Source organism: Uloborus diversus, chromosome 6, assembly GCF_026930045.1.
Source record: "Uloborus diversus isolate 005 chromosome 6, Udiv.v.3.1, whole genome shotgun sequence".
Taxonomy (NCBI): Eukaryota; Metazoa; Arthropoda; class Arachnida; order Araneae; family Uloboridae; genus Uloborus; species Uloborus diversus.
In genome coordinates this window covers 37,557,019-37,572,394 of record NC_072736.1, presented here as the reverse complement: position 1 = coordinate 37,572,394, position 15,376 = coordinate 37,557,019, and the positions used below count along the sequence as shown (strand labels likewise).

At 30.7% G+C, this 15,376-nt stretch overlaps 1 protein-coding gene across 1 annotated transcript in view; it reads left to right on the top strand.

The window, feature by feature from the left end:
- The window catches only part of LOC129225263 (glutamate receptor ionotropic, kainate 2-like), a 78,697-nt gene extending 68,114 nt beyond the window's left edge, over nt 1–10,583 (top strand). Inside the window, exons 11-13 of the mRNA XM_054859846.1 lie at nt 3,766–4,019; nt 9,549–9,597; nt 10,569–10,583. Of these exons, the coding sequence (XP_054715821.1) occupies nt 3,766–4,019; nt 9,549–9,566 (272 nt within the window). The 3' untranslated portion in view covers nt 9,567–9,597; nt 10,569–10,583. The remainder of the gene's footprint in view (nt 1–3,765; nt 4,020–9,548; nt 9,598–10,568) is intronic.
- The last annotated feature ends 4,793 nt before the right edge of the window (nt 10,584–15,376 follow it).

Sequence of the window (15,376 nt, the reverse complement as noted above, 5' to 3'; positions counted from 1 at the left end):
ATTACTTTCTAAAGTTTCCATCCAAAAGTAACTATCAACAATATTACGTTATATCCATAAAATAAAATAACTAAAATTTTCTAACGGCAAAAGCACTTATAAAAGTTTGAGTTGTTATAGTAGATTCAAATATATATCATTCTAAATGTAAGTTCAAACTATTAAAAATACAAACATTTCCACAAAACAAGCCTTCTGCTAAATGTAGTGAAACGGATAGAAAAGCGCTGATAAAAATTTTGAGTAGTTTTGGAGAAAAAAACAGCTTTTAAGTATACTGGAACAAGTAGAGATAAAGAAAAGCTAAATATTGCACAATCTGATGTGTTTTTTATTTTTCAAACTCCGGTGCTCTGAAAAACATACGCAGTTATAAAAATGAGTTTATTGCACTCAATAATGGAACCTAATTACATTTTCTTCAAGAAAACAACAAATCATGTTTATGTGAATGACCTAACTAGGCACTAAAACCCACCATTTTGTTTGAAATTATCAAATAAAATCTCCTCTCTTAAGTCCTTTAAATTGCAAAGCCTTTCACCCAAAATCGGCTTTAATACCTTCTGAAAAGCGCATCACTGTCAATAAAGCAATTCTTTTCTGACTTCAGCGTCAAAGAAAAACACCTTTTATACCGTCGAAAGTAGCATCTCTTGTCTTAATCACCATGGCAACCGTTCACTCCGGTACGTGACTCTGAGACAATGTCAAATAATCTCTTGGTATCCCAATTTCACTCTTATGAGTAGGATTGCTTTTGTCTGCATCATGTGACCTTTTCCGTGATGATATGGAGCCCTGTTTATGTGTGCTAAAAATTGATTCGAAGTCGATTTTATTGCTCCGGAGAGCATTGAATGCGTATGAAAGTACTGCCGGAGAGCTTTAGAAAAGTACTGAGAGTTATTTTCCTGCTGGTTATAAATTTTGAGATTAATGTAGCTTTGTGCTTTACTTATTTGAACTTAATAGAAAAAATTGCACCGCAAATAAAATACTCTGGTCAGAATATATATTTCTCATAGACTATTAAATTCACCTCTTTCTACAAAAGGCGTATGTTTTTTTCGAATAATTTCCATTTCAATTCAATTTTAATTATTTGTCTGCTATGATCGTATGTATGTAAATGGTGAATTCCAAGAAAAAAAGCAGACACGACAATTAAATTATAAAAATTAATATTCTGCCACTTGTCATACACCATTCTCTTCAGAAATAAAGGAATTTCTTGAATCTTAACCTGTTTTTACGAAATAGCTTGGTGACTTTCAGAAATCAAGTGCAAAATCAAGTTTTCGCTTTATGTTTTTACTCAGCAAAAAATATCTGTTTTGTTGCATACAGTAATTCGAATAAATTTATTCTGAGCAAATAATATTTAGGTTAACTTTTATCTTTTGAATGTCTAGTAAAACTTTTTGGTAAGTAATTTCAAATGTCTTTTATTTTGACTATGAAATAGATCTATTACTAAGATGACAATTTGATGTCCTTCCGTTACCGAAATACTACATCTCAATTAGTTCCCCAAGAACCTATTGGGTAAAGAAACTAAAGTTTTTTTTTTTTTTTGCAAAGCAGAATTTCATCCCTTGTCAATGAGGCATAGATAAAATTTTAATAAATACTTAAGTATATGATTTTTAACGGCAAAGGAAGGACAAAAAAAATACAGTAACGGAAGGACATTTATCTGTAAGCTGATACAGGGTAATATTTGATAAGAATGCTAGCAAAAAAAACCGATTGTTTAAAGTTAGTAGCCACATTTAAAACATATATAAGTAATATTTGAACAACAATTATAAGTGCTTTTATTTGAAAAATAAAATTTTATTAATGTTTTTTGCAAAAATATTTTGTGATTTTATTTTTCCCATTGTATGTGATGAAAATCATGAAAACTATACTTAAAAATTCTTAAGCATGTGAAAATCATTTTGGTGTGACATGTTTCTGATATGTTAGGCCAATTCAAGCAGAAGCATTTGCTTACAAACATGAAATTTATATTCGAGCAACACAATATTGATACTGCTTTCAGATTTGTTGCCAAAGGTCACAGGAAATGACTGTTGAGAACACTGGTTTAACTGTTAAAATAAGAGGTGAGTTAATTTAAAGATCAACTATCACGAAGATGGAAAAATATCCATTTTCATCCTGACACATAAAATATACACTATTTGAACCCTGTAACAAGTTATGTTGTTAAATATAATAAGTACTTCAACAAATCTACTTCAACAAATCAAAGGAGATTTCACTTTAAAGTCAGCATACTAAGGACAGTTATAAATAATGTTAAAAATGAAGATACAGCTGAATCAAAAACACCAAATCATAAAAAATATGCCAAATGATTCATTAACGTTTGGACAAGTTTTATTAATTAGATGGAAGGGAAATAAATTAACAGAGGGCAATATTGGACAGGTACTTCATACAGAAGATAAAGGAATAGAAATAGCTTGCTTGAGAATGCATAATAATGTGGGAATGATCTTTGTATTTCCTGAGAAAAAAGGTAAATGTTATACGGAATCTGATAAAATTATTGAGTATTTAAAGGATTCAGAATTGTAGCAGATTGCTCAGGTATTAGATATCATTGATTCAGACTGCTGTATTTGCTGAATAAATGTTTTTGGTTGAAATATACAAAGTTCACTTGCTTTGGACTTCTTGTCCTTCCGTTACCCTTAACAAATGCATTATTAATATGCTTAAAATAATTATTTTTTAAAACTAGAGGTGAAATTGTAACGATTGAACACTTCTGTATGTGCTCTAATTTTTATACAATTTTCCCTTTTATAGTTTAGCTAAAGTTTTGGGGAGAACATGATCGCGTGAAAATCATGTCGCAAAAGTGTCCTTCTGTTACCGTTTTTAATATTGTTATTTTAAAAAAAATTACCAGCGAAAAATTCTTGGCTTTGCTTTTCTTAGCAACTTACTATGATGCGTATAAAAGTCTATGCATCAATTTAAAAAAAAATATGTATTATGATATGCTCACAGACAGAAATCCATTGATTTTTTTGTAAAAACCGTCCTTCCGTTACCACTGGATATCACCAAATAATGCATTGAAAATATTTCCCTTGCTCTCATGCATTGCTTTTTTAACTTTAAGTTCACAAATATTTTAATTTCAAACTATGTTGTGTTTGGTGCCGGGCCAAAACTTGAAACTGTCACACTTTCTACTTTCTTTCGTGTTTCATATCAAGTTTCCCCGAAAAAAATCAGCCTGATAGGTCGAAAGTGCCGCGGCCAGAAATTGCTGCTAGAAGCAAGGGCTTGGTGTCTCCTAGATCTGGCAATGAGGCAAAGGTGCAATGATTCCAGTTTTCGACTTTTGTTCAATTTGCATTTCCTCCTCCTTCACATTTTTTATGCGCTACCGCTAGTTAAAATCTTCAGTTGAAATTACATTAAAATGTAAACCTAAAAAGTAAGGAACAAACATGGCGATGACACAAACGCCACAATTTTTCGGTTTCAGCAATTTAAATGCAAAGCAGTTCGTCAAGTTATATTAAAGTCCTTGCCCGGAAATAATCTATTAATTTATTTTATAAGTCACATGCCACTTTGTTCAAAGAAACTAATGCCACAATATAATATTTTGTATATAGTTCTAAAGTCAATGAGTCCAAGAAGAGTCGTTATTTCTTAAACTACAGAGCTTGCTTGGTTATTTAAAAAAATATGTTGTAATGGAGAAATAAGCAAAACATTCATATTCCGCAGGGTCCCCATACACCACGCCGTTCTCGAGTGTTATACTACGGCTTCAAGAAGATGGATTTCTGCAGGACCTTAAAGACCGATGGTGGATTCCCAAAGGAGAACCATGTCCTCCAGAAGAGAAGAAAGTGGGTAAAGTGACAAACGAGCTTAGCCTTGTCAACGTAGGAGGAATATTTCTCGTTCTTTTGGCTGGAACAGGCAGTTCTTGCGTCCTCGTAGTAATAGAATTTATAACGAAGACAAGAAACAGAAGGGTGAGTCCCATATATGAAGTAGTTATAGTAGTTGCTTGATCACATTTGCATGTACAATTCAACTTTAAGAAAATGCTGCTCACCAAAAAATAAGCTTATGAAAAAGACTTAGCGCATAAATCTAAAATATTTTTAGTTCCTTCTTTCAATTATGATAAAGTGGTTAAAAATTCTAACTGTGGCAACAATTGTTACAGAAGTTTGTTACAATATAATTATGCAATATAATTGCACACTTTAAGTGCAATAATTTACGTTATCAATATGTTACTAATATGCTAAATCAACTAGTGCAAGGGATTGATGCAACTTATATATTTTAATTTATTCCCAGTTACCCGTTTATGTTAAAAAATAAAATGCTTTCTAAATCTAAATATTCTGTTACAAACTGCTTATATAGGATATTATTATAATTATCTTAACATTATAGTGGAACAGTTTAAAAAACAGTAGGAACAATAATATTAAATATATAGTAATAATAATTAATATTTATATTATTAGAATTTTACATTTACCAGGTTTAAACAAAAAATCTACAACGGTTAAGTATAGAAAAAAATTGTTACATGACGGCTCACAGTGGTTCAAGGGCGGAAAAAATAGCAATTTTTAAGTTTTAAGATAAAAAATATTTTATGCCGTAATTACTTAGCCCTTGAGTTGTAGTAACTACACTCCATAAGAGTTTTTTGAAAAAAAATTCGTTTTTACAAAAATAAGCCCAGATTGTTGAACAATTATGTTTTTACTTTTTTCGGACGTACGCCTTATACTTCAGTTTTAATTCATTCGTTCAATAAGGTGGACTAAAATTTAATAAAAGTCATTTCTGATTGGTTTTTCACACTTATAGGATGCGTATTACATTGTAGTTAAAAATTAAAAATTCATCAAAATTGAAAACTACGTGAAATAAAAAAACATTATTTTCTTAAAAATATAATGAAAAGTATTGTGGAATATACTTTTATCGGCGGCTTCCGGTGGGCTAAATTTACATATATCAATAGTTTAATCCTTCCTGTAAGTAAATAACAACATTTTAGCTGCGACCACCTGCGACTGCAGTCGTGGCAGATGTTTTTGTTTGATCTTCGCTATTTACGAATATCAATATAATAAGTTAGAAAATAACTCGTAGCGATATGACGGGGGTAAATTGCTTTTTTATCAAAGAAATTGGTCATCAAATTTGACATGCTTCAGACTAACGCATGTCCCAGTTTCACTACTTTTCAGGAGAGCCTAAAAACGTTTGTTTACTGTTTCCGAAAGTTGGGGCTTTTCAAACATTCATCAATAAATATAGAGGATTTTTTAAAACAGATTTACGTTGTTATGGCTTAATGCGGAGCATTATTCTACAAGCAATACAGTAGTAACGTGAAAATAACAATTTTCGGACCCGTTTGGCTTTAAAAAAGATGCATATGAGAAAGAAATTTTTAAAACTCATACAGAATTCTATATAAAAAGTTAAATAACCATTCTGTTCAGAAAACAATGAAATTAGAAAATCATTAAACGTTTGAAATTTCTGATTTCCTTTCCGAAATTATTCTAGTATAAAGCTGTTCTCAGTTTGTCAACATTGCCAGAAAATATTGTTCGAGGGTATCAATTGCAATAAACATGCAATGCATGCGTGTGGCGTACGACAGATTTAATTTATATTTTTCACTAAAAACAGAAATGAATTTGAAGTACACAGAAACCCGATTTTAAGTTTTTCAGAGGCCTGAATCAAACATAAAATACATAAAATATGGGAAAACGTAAAATACGGGAAATGTATAAAAAGCAAAAATTAGATAAGGAAACAAAAATAGTAATAAAAGTTGCTACAATGACGCTTATAAAATATAAAAATGCGATATTTTACGAAAAGAACATTATTGTACAAACCAGTTTAGATTATTCTAACACATTAAGTAACGAATTCGGGTGTTTAGGTTGAAAATAGTCAGTAATAATGAGTCATTGAATCCAAAGTAAATACAGCATCTTCCAGGATTGGAACACTTTGCAAAGTATTTTTCCTGGTCTTTATGATAAAGAAAAGAGCTTTTCACTATTATTAAGCTCTTAAATGCAGTATTGGAAGAAGAAATGAGTTGTGTTTCCTCTTCTTCTTGTTCATCTTCATTGGCGGCTGAAAAGTTCATAAGGTCAGCTACGGATGGAGCAGACGCGTTTCTGTTTTCATGGATTAACTTTCAATGGAGTGGATTATGTTTAAAAATGCACAGAGGGAAACACTTTTCTTAATTTTAAAACATTATTTCTCTTTTTTTTAACTGCCAAGGAAAAACGTAAAATGCGGGATATTCATAAATGACAAACTTTCCATCCGGGTTAAATTAATATTAGTAGTGTACGAAAAACTGGGACCTGATGATAAAAAACGTAAAATGTGGGGAAAACGTAGATTCGAGGGACGTAAAATTGGGGTTTCACAGTGAATACGATCAGCAAGCATGAAGATAAATATTACCATGCAACAATTTTAACAATTTTCCAAAGCATTTTTTGAGAATATTCAAAGTTATTGAATTTTTTCCGCTTTTTCGTCGTTTTGAACCACTGTGCGGCCCCCATATTCCTATAAACAAGTTCGACTGTAATGACAATAATTGTAATAATAATAATAAAACAATAATAATAATGATGATGATGATGATGGTGATGATGATAATGATAAATGCAAAATAATAGTAATAATAATAAAGCGGAACAAAAAGTTTTTCTTTTGTGCTCAGAGTTTGAGAACGAATTTTAGATATGTTTGAGGCTCAAGTGCCTCTGCTTTACCCAACATATGTAGTTTTAACTCCATTTTGCACGCATCTAAAACAAGTATAGGCTTCTGAAACAGGGATTGCATCCTGCACATTTGCCCTATTGTCAGTCTGCAGTTCAGCTACGTTCAGGAAAATTCACTACATTGGGTAAATATCTGCCAAGTTTAGTAACAACGCTCCAACGAATTAAGGTCAACTTGAAAGTTCTTGCTTTGCATTTATTCATTTTACTTACAGTGGTGTCGAAAGAAAAAAAAAATGCATCACCCACGCCGCAAAGGAGGGGAATATCATCCTGACTGCATTCAACACTTAGTCTATCATCCCGTATCCCAGATGATTTGGGGATGTATTTCTGCTCAAGGAGTTGGTGGGCTTCACTTTGTGCAAGGAACAATAAACGCTCAGGTTTATATTAGCATTTTGGAGGTAAAATTGCTTCCTACAATCTGGGATCACTTTACTTCAGTTCCAAACGTCATTTTCCAGGATGATTCTGCTCCGTGCCGTAGGGCAAAACTGGCAACGCGCAAGTTCAGAAATGGAAAAATGAGCATGGGGTCATCAGTTTGCCTTAGCCCAGAAACAGCCCCGATATATGTTAACAATTATCGGATTCCTGATATTAAATATTTATTTCATAAGTTTTGCAGGATTTCACATACATTCATCGTTAATCGGTCGACCAAAACTTCTCACATAATCTCATTGTTGTGAAAATGCAATGGTGGTGCAATTTTTTTTTACCAGCAAAGTATGCAAGACGATTTGGATCTTTTTATATAATATTTTCAGGGCCCGATGAATATAGGGGGAAACCCTAATCAAAAACTTCTTTGGGGTCCTCTGCTGTCAAATCTTATTGGGAACTGAAAGCAACCAACACGTTATCTGGTGAGAGAATCTAAAAAGGAAACGATGGCAATTGCCTGTAGTTTGGCGGTTAAACTTTTAAGCAAAGGAAAAAATGTCATTCGTGTATTTTAACTTATTAAACGAAAATGAAAAGCTCTCAAGCTGTTATATTTTTAGAAACTCTTGTTTAACCGTTAACCTTTCTGATAAACCTGAAAAAGGCATCATAAGAAAATTTGTCTTGACAGTCATACTACTTACAATCATCCTAGTCATTGAAATGTGACAATGTGAGATACGAAAATAGTTTGCAACGTAAACCACTCGGGAAACTGACCCTACAGTCGAGCCCGGTTATTAGAATATCGATTAAAAGAATATCCCGCTTAATATAATAAATTTTCAATGTACCAAACCAATGTAATGTGTTGTTTTCATCCCGGTTAATGGAATATCCCATTTATTAGAATATTATTTCGTGGCAAAATGGCTATTCCATTAAGCGGGTTCGACTTTATATTGCTAAATTACCAGGATCTGCTATGATACAAGTATATTCTAGCTACATTTTTAAAGATAACTTGATATTTATTGGCAGGAAAACAATTATATCAATCAGCGCAACTAATAATATGCAATCTTCCAGTGTTGAAATAAACACCAACAGTGACAAAAGGAAGGTAGTAGACAATAGATCAAAGTAAAAATTAGAAATGGAAAAAAATATGAAAAGATTGTAAACTGTAAAGAGTCAAATAATGGATGTGCAACAAATTCCAATACTACAAATCAAAACAGGAAAAGAAAACCAATAAATATACAGTTTATGAATAATTGATGCATTAAGAATAACCACATCATCACAAACCAAGCACAAAATATAAAAACAAGGATGGAATATCACTATAAACAAGCAGAAATGTAATGATTCCTTGCTGGCTTCATACCGTTGCAGAACATTGTAGCAGACAATCAGGTTTCGTTTTTATCCTAATTATAGCGCCTCATATAGTTACTTTCCGTTCCCAATAAGCATTAGCATTAATGAAGAACCAGGGGTGGCGTTTCTATAGGGATGTTAAATTATTAATAGGCAGAGCGTCCCACACTTGTACACCAAAAAAAAGGTAAATAAGGAGAGTACCTTAATTTTATTCAAAAAAAAAAAAAAAAGATTTTGGTCTTTCGGAGGCCCTTCAAAATTGGAAAACCATGACCAATAGGCTAATTGGTCTGTTTAGTAAGTCTGCTCCGATTATTTGTGTAATACAATAGGAATAAAAATCCAATGGTTTTTATTTGATCTATGGATTGGCTTAACCCGTATCACTTATATTTCTATGTTATATTTTTGAAATTTAAGCTTCAGTGCAAAAACTGATGTCATTTGAACTCAGGGTACCAAATACACGGGCACCAAAATCTCTTTTCCGCTGTGTAATAATGATAATAGCAATAATAATAATAATAATAATAATAATAATAATAATAATAATAATAAAATAATAATAATAATAATAATAAAATAATAATAATAATAATAATAATAATAATGATAATAATAATAATAATAATAATAATAATAATAATAATAATAATAATAATAATAATAATAATAATAATAATAACAACACTAATAGTAACAGTAATAATAATAATAAAACAGTATTAAAAAATAGTAGGGTGAAACAAAGCAAAAATCCATAATCGTTTGCACGTCTATTTAAATTATTACTTTCATATGCACAACAAGGGGAAACTAATTTTTTTTAGAAAATACGTATTTTTATTATGTTTTTTCAACGTAAGAATTTTTTCATAATGTTGCATTGCAAGCATGCCTGATTTTACGTTCTATTATATTTAGAAAAGAAGACGGAGATAGTAAGCACTACAATCCTATGTACGGATATCTAGTAAGTATAGTCATTGAAATAGAATGATTTTCTAATGACAATTATGTTAAAGTTCTGAAAAAAAAAATTTTGTGCAGTTATACATGGATTAACTCTCTAGTCAGTTTCAGGTTTCATTTTCATTGTTAAAAAAAATTTCTTGCATCATGAGGCAAAAAAAAAAAAAAAAAAAAAAAAGAAAAAAAGAAGTAAAATTACAGATTTTTTAACGCAAATTTATACGAGCATACTTTGTTTCCGTATCAGATTTTACAATAGAATCACTGCATTCAAACATTTTACCCAAAGTAATGTTTCATTAGTTTATGAATTTTCTTTTTTAATGTTGAACTAAGTTCTCTGTTACGTCAAAGAAAGAAAATTCCATAATTCTTAAATTATCAAATTCATGTAAGATTAAAAGCATAAAAAAACTAAACTTAAGCAGTGAAAAAAAAATATTCAATTCAAGTTGTAATTTTGTGTTCTGCACTTGACAAAATGAAGAAAAAAAAATAAAAATTTAAAATTATTATTTACGTTTACTGCAAAGGATGTAATTCAAATTGCGGAATCCCAAAAACTCCAAGAAAAACAAGATATTTTAATGTTAATGTACAAATACTAAATTTACAATACACTACGATTTATTTCTTTTCTTTCAGTATTATTTCTGTAATAATTTGAGGCTATGTTCCTTTATTACAATCACTTTTATTTTGAAGTTTTTGGGAAAATAAAGTGAGACTTTTCGCTTTTTTCTTCAATTGATGTTTTCAAAGATGATTTAGCTTTTTACACTCCTACTTCGATCCCACGATTGCACTTCCTGTCTTTTCATGTGTATAACTTGTAGTTCTCTACTAATTTCTGACCATCAGCACCCACGTTAAATCAAAAATTGAAATAGAAATTCGTTATAAAGCAGTAGCGCATGTATTTTAACAGTAATGTTCCTATTTTTACCTGACATATTAATTAATTACTTTCAGAAGTTTAAACTGCCGAAGTCTCCTGCAAGCAGGAGTCGAAAATTGTGCGGCAGGGATTTGGAAGCTTCACGATGACAAGCAAAGAGAGATACAGACAACTGGCGGCAAAGAAGTTCTGGATTCATGGTTGTGATCTGGAATAGCCTTGAAGTGCTGAAAAGAGTTCGTTATTAAATGAGTGTCTGTGAATTATGTCAAGTTCAAAGTATGAGTGCTGTGCGCCAATAAATCAACAAGTGTTCTGAACGTTAATTAAATTAGAAAAATAAGTAAAATTTGTTCTTGAAAAATATATTTTTTAATTACAAGGCATTACTCGAGTATTTAAAAATAAATGTTTACTGAAATCCTTATTTTCAGTTTAATAAAGCTTAAATTGAAAGAACTTAGCATTGGTAATGTGTAACATGACAATACTACAACAACTCAATTTGGTTATGAATAGATGGGGTTCTCTAATAACATTTAGTCTTTTGCATTTTGTGTAAAAGTAGATTTTTAAACAATAAAAATTTAAGTGACTTTTTGGGAAAACAAATGATGATCTGCTTTGTGGGTGTAAGTGTTTTACAAAATTGTGAGTCAGTGACAAGGGTAAGAGATGGGATAACAAAAAGTGGTGACGCATGTTTGTTTAAAATAAAATATAATAAGCGCTAAATTAAACATTTAATTTTTTTATGTTTATATATTTTTCATCTTATGGCTATTTTTAAAGGAAAAAACAATATTTTCTTCCGATGTACTTGTTTAGTTTTTTAATTGATTTATTTAGTAACAAAAAGCATGCATGAAAATTAAGGCTTAAATTATATTTTTAATAAATATTTATAAATTTAAAAAGTTTGAATTCAACATATTTTTAAATTATTATTTATTTATAAGTGCAAATAAATAAATAAAGCAAAATTGCACGTAAAATAAAGTTTCATATTGCGAAATACTGCTGCTCTATCCGAAAGCAAAGTATCCGAATATCCTGCACACTCCCTATAAGCCGGTTCATTGGATTTCTTTTCACGAACATAATTATTATCCTGAACGTTTAGGTCAGATTGAACAAAAGTCGAGAAAATGAATGAGACAATATACGACGGAAATGTATTTCCAGTTAAAATAAGATATGTTTTCACAAATTAGTGGAGCTCAGAGCATTTCACTAGAAATTAAATCAACAGTTTCTAAAGTAATTACGATTACACTATGTAAGTTCTTTACTTCTACTGCGCACTTATCTTTGAGTTTGCTTATTAACAGTTCAAACTTGTATTTTCCCATGCATGACTTGTGTATAAATTTCAAATTAACGGATTTATATTTCTGTCTGTTGTAAACATATAATGTTGTTTGAATCAGTCCAGTGTAGGTCATACGAACCAAGCTAAAGTTAAGCTGTATGAATTTGCAGTTGAAATTGGTTAAAAGTATTTTTACTTAAATCATTAATCATTACTTTATACAAGAATTTGAGGAGTGCGAAATACGAGGTTTGAACTGGTATATATATACTGGCAGGCTCTAACATTGCAGGAATTTTGAACAGCAAACTCAAATGGTCATTAAGGTGGGCCGAAAAAACTCATTTTTTTATTTCGAAGTTTTAATAGCGCGGAAAAGTTGCGAATTATAAAGACAAACAAAAAGGAAAAAAAAAATATTGAAATCGATTGATATCTTCCGTTTGCGCATGGGGCCTAAAGTTTGACAAAATAGGAAAAAAACATTATTTTTGAGATTTAAAAAAATTTTTTAATTAGATGTTTTCTTAATGTAATAGTTTTTAACGTCTTTAAACAGAGCCACAAAACATTGTGTTTAAATTTGGTTTCGATCAGCTTATATTTTTAGGTCGCGCATGTGTCTCAAAATTTTCCAAAATAATGGAAAATTACGTTTTTATGGGTTTTTGGTATTTGATGAATAATCAGTATTTAAAAATAATAGACAAATCAAAGTATTTTTTCAGCCGAACTGAAAATGAGATAGAAAAAAAACCTGTCAGGTTCAATCAATGTTTTCTGGTAGCGCAAAGTCTTAGAAACTCTAATGCGCAGACGTCGGACAGCAATCCATACAACGTCACTCGCCTGACTGTAGGCGCTCTCCTCCAAGCCATCCCCGCCATCCTAGAACCACGTTAGCTGTCTCCTAACATTTTTTTTCAGTCTGCATCTGTCTCAGTAGTGATCTCAATAAACTATTATTTAGTTCAATCTAGCTGATTTAGTTCTGTAACTCTTGTAGATTTCTGTCATGATAAATGACTGTGCAATGAGCAGTTTTTCTCTGCCATTTCAATGAGTTGCCATTCCACCACATGTTTCAGTTCTTGGATGGCAAGACAACGGAGTCTAGTACCTGTAAGGGGTGAATTCGGGAAAAAATAGTAGGGCTGCCAGAATTTTCCGGTAGTTAACTTTCAGAGTATTGATTGCCTGTTCCCATAGATGAACCAAAAATGAGTTTTTTCGGCCCACCCTAATGGTCATATAATCCTATAAATTTACGGATTTCAGGAATCATAACATAAGCTGTTTTGCTGTTCTTATCAATGTATATACTTTGCTATATATAAAAAAGGAATAAAGTAATCATTTGTAATGCGATATTGTTATTTTTTATGGCTTTAAGCGGGTAGATTAACGAAATACGATCGAAAATTGCCTTTTTTGTCTTTTTGTCGCAATGATTTTTATTTTATTTTCTAGAAGGGATCTTGAACTTCAAAACAAAAAGTGATTCTTGCAGCATTTCAAGCCCAATATTTATTTATTATCAAACATTACAAACGCTCGAAAAACCCGCTTTGCCCTACCACGTGGCCTAAAGCTGGTAAGTCGTTCGGGTAAAACGGATAACATTAACTAATTGTGATTTGGTACACTTAAAAATTATATGTGTAAAATGATTAAACCACTTAACTAGTTAATTGCCATTATTAAAAAAAAAATAAGTTGCACTTATCGAACTTAAATTAAAAATCTATGCCAGCATATTTGTTTATAAAACATAAAGAAATAATAATTGATTAAATCAATAGACTAGCAAACTTCCATCATAAAAATAACTTTTTGAAGTTATACTTATTCTATTTAGATAGAAAATCTTAATCAGTACATTTGCCATCAAAACAAATAGAAAGCGGGTATACCCGCTTTGACCTGCCCACGTTTCGCGAAAGCACGTTTTTTATTTCAATAATCAAACTTTAAATTAATTATTTTTTTAAAAAAACGGAATGGCTATCGTTGTTTAAAGGTGGATAGCGTTGGAATAAAGTAATATTGTTGACAGTAAAAAAATAAGCTGGTTTTCGAATAATGACAATTTACATACTACCTTCAGTTTTTTTCAAGAATGTATATATTTTTTTTTTTTTTTTTTGTATTTTAAGTCTTGTTACATCATTTCTCTTCACCGCTGCTTTGCTGGGACTGATTGAAACTCGGGACTATTAGGGTAAACACGGCATACGTATGAATCGCCGCTTGCAAACCATGTGGCGACTTACAATTGCCCACCCACTTAGGGCGACATACCCGCTTTGGCTCACCCTCCTCTCTAATCATGTTCATTTAATTGTTTTCATTAAATTATTATTTCTACTTGTTCTCTTTAATTATTTTGTGCGATGTTCTTTTTAAATTAACTTTGTAAAGTTTAGTTATTGGGACCATCTAAAGCAATAGCTTGTTTTTAAGCTTTGAAAGCATTTTATAAACTCGAAAGTTCCTTCAAAATCACTCCGAAATTTTAATTCAATGAATATCTTATAAATTCATATACTTCTATAACCACTGTAATGATACATTGTGCTTTGAAATATTCATTTTAAGCATAACGTTCCTCGAACATACTATTACATGTAAACGAGAAAAAAGACATAAACTCCACTCAAAGCGCTGATATGCGCCAATTAAATGGTGAAACATCTATTCAAAAGCTGCATTCAGCCATGTTTGAAAAGTATATTGACATTTATATTCTTATTGACATACAATGAGAACAGTGTTTGAAAATGCTCTTATGGCGTCAATATTTAACCTTTACATTTTCATCATAACGTGCCTTCTCAGAAGAAGGAAAAGTTAAACATATATAAATCGTTATTTTAGCAGAAAATCAATGAGGTTTATGTAGAATTTAAAAGGTTTTTTTCTGTTTCTTCTGCTTGAGTGTGATATGTAAACCAAAACTTCATGTTAATGTTTTGAAAACCAATTACGTAACTAAACGCTTTAAATGAATGTACATTTGCAGCACTGAAATACGTTAATATCAAAAGCGATGTTGCAATTAATGCTCTTTTAACATATCAAACATGAATTAAATGATTATAATGGGACCAAATGTAAATTAAATGCAATATAATTAAAATTAAAATCATGTTAAAAACTGTTTAATGCTCTAAAAAGTTTATCAACCTTATAATAAAAGAAGTGTTTTTAATTGCAAGTGTAATTATGCTGTTAAAATTTAATTAATGTACTCTATGTAGGCATAAATGTTCATTATATGTATCGCAACCAGCATTAATATTTAAATTTCCTGAACAATTAAACGCAATGAATTTGAAAGTTGAGTTTCATTTTAATTCATAAGGCAATAACGCCTCATTTACCTTAACTTCAGTTAAATATAGTTTCTGGTTTTATGAAAAGTTTTTGAAAAGCAAAAAATATTGCAATTTTAGTGTCTTAGCCACTTAAAAAGCAGTTAAACAATAAAAAAAACCATCAATCCTAAATGGTATTTTAAGGTTAATTTACCTCTGATTAGTTACCGTCCTTTACGACCAAGAGAAGCAT